At 39.5% G+C, this 6,307-nt stretch overlaps 1 protein-coding gene across 1 annotated transcript in view; it reads left to right on the top strand.

The window, feature by feature from the left end:
- The first annotated feature begins 3,666 nt into the window (after window positions 1-3,666).
- Window positions 3,667-6,307, top strand: part of LOC125917529 (mucin-13-like) — a 49,523-nt gene continuing 46,882 nt past the window's right edge. The window contains exon 1 of the mRNA XM_049623708.1: window positions 3,667-3,935. Coding sequence (XP_049479665.1) covers window positions 3,667-3,935 — 269 coding nt within the window. The remainder of the gene's footprint in view (window positions 3,936-6,307) is intronic.

Genomic DNA, 6,307 nt, shown 5'->3' with positions numbered 1-6,307 from the left:
GCCCACACTTAGTTAGCAAGCACCTCTGTATCCATTTCCTCCACATCACTAGTTTGGGACATAGCACTAGTTTTTTTGTTCGTTTGTTTGTTTGTTTTGTTTTTTTACACGTTTGAATCTGAGAACCACTGACATGTTCCAGCTAGGCCATTTTATGAAAGAAGAAACGAAAGCCCTATGAGCCTGAGTTACTTTTCCCAAAGTTTCCTATTGTCCCTGGTTGTTGTCCAAGAAAGAAGCATCATCACACAGTGCTTAAAAGAGTACAGGCTTCAGAGGCAGATCTGGATACAAATCCTGGGCCCCTATGAGCCACTCACTAGGATAGGGTCTTGACAAAGCTGTGGCATTCCTCACATCTTAGTCGTCATTGGGTATTTTTTCCATTTTTAAAACTAGGTTAGTGTCAAGTATAAAAACGAAGTCCTTTTCAAAAGGACAGAATCAAGCTGGTCTCAGACTTCACAGCAACACACAAAGCTTGAGGACAATGAAGCAATATCTACAAAATTATTTATTTCATCATGAAAGCAATAGGGAGGGGTTGTATAAAAGAAAATATTTCAGGGAACCCAGCACCCAAAAAATTATTCCATGGTGAAGTCCAGCCAACCAGGAGAAAAATCAAAATCCTGAATTTAGGAATGGAGAAGCCATGAGGGTAAGTATTGAAACTGTTTAACTATAGACCTAAGAGTGAAGAAAAATAATCAAAATTTAGGAGTAGAATATAAAGCTTACAAAACCCCGGCAAAGTAAAAATACAATGTAAGTAACAAAAACACGAAGTATACGAGAATGAGATGCTCTTTCCCTTACTTTTCAGAGCAGGTGGATCAATCCATACTGTCTGAAGTTAAATAATAAGTTTTTAAAAACTATGTCTTATGGGTTTTCACAGTACAGGCATATCTCATTTTATTGCACTTTGCTTTATGGTGCATTGCAGACATTCCATTTGTTACAAATTGAAGGTTTGTGACAGTCCTGTATTGAGCAAGTCTACAGGCCCCATTTTTCCAATAGCATTTGCTCGTTTCATGTCTCCCTCACATTTTGGTAATTCTCGCAATATCTCAAACTTGTTCATTATTATGTGGGTTATGGTGATCTGTGATCAGTGACCTTTGATGTTACTATTGTAATTGGGGGCGCCATGAACTGAGCCCATATAAGACAGCCAATTTGATAGAAAAATGTGTGTATTCTGACTGCAGAAAAATGTGTGTATTCTGACTGCTCCACCAACCAGCCATTCCCCCAACTCTCTCCCTCTCCTTGGGCCACCTGATTCCCTGAGACACAGCAGTATTGAAATCAGGCCAGTTAATAATCCTACAGTGGCCTGTAAGTGTTCAAGTGAAAGGAAGAGTCACGTGTCTGTCACTAAAGCAAAAGCTAAAAATGATTTAGCTTAGTGAGGAAGACCCGTTGAAAGCTGAGACATGCCAAAAGCTACGCCTCTTGCACCAGTTAGCCAAGTTGTGAAGGAAAGTTCTTGAAGAAAAGAAAAAGTACTACTCTAGTAAACACACAAATGATGACAAAGCCTTATTGCTGTTAGGGAGGAAGTGTTAGTGATCTGGATAGAAGGTCAAACCAGACACAACATTTCCTTAAGCCAAAGCCTAATCCAGAGCAAGACTCTAACTCTCTTCAATTCTGTGAAGGCAGAGGAGGTGAGGAAGATGCAGGGGAAAAGTTGGAAGCTAGCAGATGTTGGTTCATGAGGCTTAAGGAGAGAAGCCATCTTCATAACAGAAAAGTGCAAGGCAAAGCAACAGGTGCTGATGCAGAAGCTGCAGGAAGTTATCCAGAAGATCTAGTTCTGGTAATTAATGGATGTGGCTACACCAAACAGATTTTCACTGTGATCAGAACAGCCTTCTATTGAAAGAAGATGCCATCTAGGACTTTCATAGCCAGAGAGAAGTCAATGCCTGGCTTCAAAGTTTCAAAGGACAGGCTGATTCTCTTATTAGGGGCTAATGCAGCTGGTGACCTAAAGCTGAAGCCAGTGCTCATTTGCCATTCCCGAAATCCTAGGGCCCTTAGGAATTGTACTAAATCTATTCTGTCTGTTTCTATAAATGGAACAACAAAGTGTGGATGACCGCACACCTGTTTACAATGTGGGTCAGTGCATATTTTAAGCATACCATTGAGATCTACCACTCAGAAAAAAAAAAAGATTCCTTTCAAAATATGACTGCTCATTGTCCATGCACAGTGTCACCCAAGAGCTCTGATGGAGGTCTCCAATGAGATTCCTGGTTTTTTTTTTTTCTTGTCTGCTAACACAACCTCCATTCTGAGCCCATAGATCAAGGAGTAATTTCCGTTTCCAAGTGTTATTATTTATTATAGCTGCCAGAGGTATATCAACCACCACCCTGATCAGTCAGCAGCCATCAACATCAAGGCAAGACCCTCTGCTCGCAGAAAGATTATGCCTCGCTGAAAGCTCAGGTGATAGCCGGTATTTGTTAACCATACAGTATTTTTAAATTAAGGTATGTGCATTTTTTAGATATAATGCTATTGCTCACTTTACAGATTACAGTATAGTGTAAGCATAACTTTATGTGAGCTGGGAAGCCAAAATATCCATTTGAATCGCTTGATTGTGATACTGGCTTTATCACAGTGGTCGGGAACTGAACCTGCAATACCTTCAAGGTGTGCCTGACTTTTCATCTTTATCTCGAAGGAGTGTTTTGGGAAATAGTATCTCTTGTAGTAAAGAAACATTTTTTAAGTTTAGAAATTATTTCATCTTCGCCTCAGTTGATTTTTTGTCTGTTAATTCAACTCAAAAACTAAATGTCTTGTTCCATTTGAAAAAAGGAATCTATATTATGAGCCCATGCTTATAAAATTATACCTATCCACCTATGTACTTCCACCCATTCTCTCTCTCCAGTCTACATGCATGGACAGGGGTATCTCACGTGGCATCCACAAAATGTTAACGCTGGTCATCAGACTGTAGGTGGCTTTTCCCTTCGTCCTCATGCTTTCCTATGTTGCTTGAATTTATTTTAACAAGGATGAGGCATTTTCATAAAAAAATTATTAATTTAAAAAATAAGATGAGGACAGGGGCACCTGGTGGCTAAGTCGATTAAGTGTCCGACTCTTAATTTTGGCCCAGGTCATGATCTCACAGTTCATGAGTTCAATCCCTGCATCAGGCTCTGTGCTGACAGGGCAGAGCCTGCTTGGAATTCTCTCTCTCCCTCTCTCTCTGCTTCCCCCCCACACTGGCATGCACGCGTGCTCTCTCTCTCTCACAAAATAAATAAACTTAAAAAAAATAAGATGAAGACAATATATAATTTACAGAATTGTTGAAAGAATATTTGTACATATACCATATATAGTGATGTGTGCGCTTATATGTACACATATACATACACACACAAACACAGACACAAACCTATATGGCCTAGCACACATCCTGGCATGTTGTAGGTACTCAATGCCAGGTGCTGTTATTATTGCTTTCTTGGAGAGAAGAGACTTACATCCTGACTATAATAATCTCCTGTATTAGCTGGGATTCTTAGTTGCAGAGGTGGGCATCCATTCTGTTTGGCTTTTTAAAGGACAGCAGGTGGCTCACAGAACTCCAGGAGGAACCCAGAAGATCTGCAGACAGGAACGATGGCCATGTCACCCTGCAGGAGCGCTCCAGTAAGGACAAGCCCAATGCCAATGCTGCTCTGCACAGACCCCACACCTCTGACCATGGAACTGAGGCAGGATGCTGGCGCCTCAGTTTCTGCTGACCCCAAAAGCCAGAAAGTGGACTCATCTGGTGCTACTTCCTTTCGTTTCTCTCTTCCAAATACAAGTCCTGTGCAGATGCCTCTGGTTTACGGCAAAAAGTCAGAGGCCTGCATCCTAGAGATAGGAGAAGCTGCAAAAGCAAGGTGTTGGCTTCTATCTTGGAAACACAGGACTCGTGATGGAGGAGACCCCCACATACACGAAGGTGATCAAAGATGGACAGCCTGAATGAGGGCCATCACTATAGGCAATGCCTCCTAAGTTTCTCTTACAAAGCTTGGCGATCCGAAGACCACAAGGATCCCAAGAGTACTTGAATATTTTGGTAAATTGGTTCCTTACTTATCCAAGGGTTCTGCTAATTCACTGAAATATATTTACATAAAATTCTAAAATCTCAGAGAAGGGACTCCTTATCTGATGTAAACAGTGGTACAGAGGCCCCTCGATTCTTAGCTGAAAGAGGGACAGAGTTATAAAAAATGTAAATTTTGCATAAAGAAAAATATTAAAAGCAAGTGATAAACTAAGGATTTACAGCAGATATGATGGAAGGAAGGTTAATGTATCTTGATGCTCCAAACCTCCTACAAATTACTTAACAAAAAAAATGGGCACCTGGCTGGCTCAGTCAATTGGGCATGTGACTCTTGATCTTGGGGGCATGAGTCCAAGCCCCACATTAGTTGTAGACCTTACTTAAAAAACAAACAAAAAAACAAAAAAAACCCCACTAAGAACCCAACAGGTACATGGACAAAGGACATGCACAGATGATTCACAAGACAGTGCAAGAAGACACATGGTATAAAAAATATTAATTCTCACATACTGCTGAAGGTGAAAGGAGGCTGGCACTGTCTGGGGACCAATCATCTTGCATTGGTTTTTATTTCATCCTCACAACCATGAGCATGTTAAATATCATACCTCGCTTGTTATAAGCAAGGAAACTTAACGTTCAGAAGGGTTGGGTATCTTGTTGATATCACTTGGCAAAGTTGGAAATGAACTCATACGTCTCTCAGGCTCCAAAGACCGTGTTCTCATTCATCAAGCTATGTCTCTAGTGACTGGTATGATTCAAATCAAACTCTTTTCACCTATTAAATGAGCAAAACCTAATGCTCATGAGAATAAGGTGAAAAAGTCCTTCTCATTAAGAGTCTATGGGTGGGTGAGTAAATTAAAAAATCCTTTGAAATCTGTCAATACTTACTACAAGCCATAAAAATTTGATTTCCATCGACCCAGAAATTCCACTTGGGGAGAATCTTCTTTTAGGGAATAATTCAATATACGGAAAGAGTTAGGTGCAAAAGATGTTCAAGGATTTATAAAAGTGAGCAATTGGAAACAAGCTAAATGTCTAGAATTATCTAACTAAATTAGTAAATGTTTACTTTCCTCCTGACAGAATATTATATTGCCATTATAAACATGCTACAAATATTTTGAAGTAAAAGGAAAATATTATTCATATGGTTTCTTTTTTAAACCTTGCTGCCCTCCCCCTTTCTAAAAAATTAAAATAGGGACACCTGGGTGGTTCAGCCGGTTGAGCATCAGACTCTTGATTTCAGCTCAGGTCATGATCCCAGGGTCATGAGATTGAGCCCCTCATTGGGCTCCACACTGAGAGTGGAGCCTGCTTGGGATTCTCTCTCTCTCCCTCTGTCCCTCTTCTCTCTCTTTCTCTCTCTCTCTTAAAAAAAAAGTGGAAACACCATTCTTCATTTTGTTTAAAAAAATTAAAGTATAGTCAGCATACAATACTACATTAGTTTCAGGTATATAACATAAATGTCAACAGTTATATACATTATGAAATACCGTAAGTATGGTTACTATCTGTCACCAAACAAAGTTATTACAATACCTTTGACTATTTTCCCTATACTGTAGTTTTTATTCCCTTGACTTATTTATTTTATAACTGGAAGTTTGTACCTCTTAATCCCTTTTAACTATTTTGCCCATCCCTCTCCCACTATCCTCTCTGCCAACCACCAATTCTCCTTGTATTTATGAGTCTGTTTCTTTTGTTTGTTTATTCATTTGTTTTGTTTTTGAGATTCCACATATAAGTGAAGTCGTATGGTATTTGTCTTTCTCTGTCTGACTTATTTCACTTAGCATAATACCTTCTACTGTGGTCCATTCATGTCATCACAAATGGCAAGATTGTTTTCTTTTTTAGGGCTGAGTAATATTCTATTGTGTATATATACCACATCTTCTTTTTCCATTCATGTATCAATGGGCACTTACCTCACTGCCATATCTTGGCTATGGTAAATAATGGTGCAATAAACATAAGGGTGCCTACATCTTTTTGAATTCATGCATTCATTTTATTTAGGTAAATGCCCAGAAGTGGATTTGCTGGATCATATGGTGTTTCTATTTTTAATTTTTTGAGGAACCTCCATACTGTTTTCCATAGCACCTGCACCATTTACATTCCCACCAACAGTGCACAAGGGTTCCCTTTTCTTTAAAGCCTCATCAGCAT

This window comes from Panthera uncia, unplaced genomic scaffold, assembly GCF_023721935.1.
Source record: "Panthera uncia isolate 11264 unplaced genomic scaffold, Puncia_PCG_1.0 HiC_scaffold_196, whole genome shotgun sequence".
Lineage (NCBI taxonomy): Eukaryota > Metazoa > Chordata > Mammalia > Carnivora > Felidae > Panthera > Panthera uncia.
This window is presented reverse-complemented; position numbering and strand designations above follow the sequence as displayed.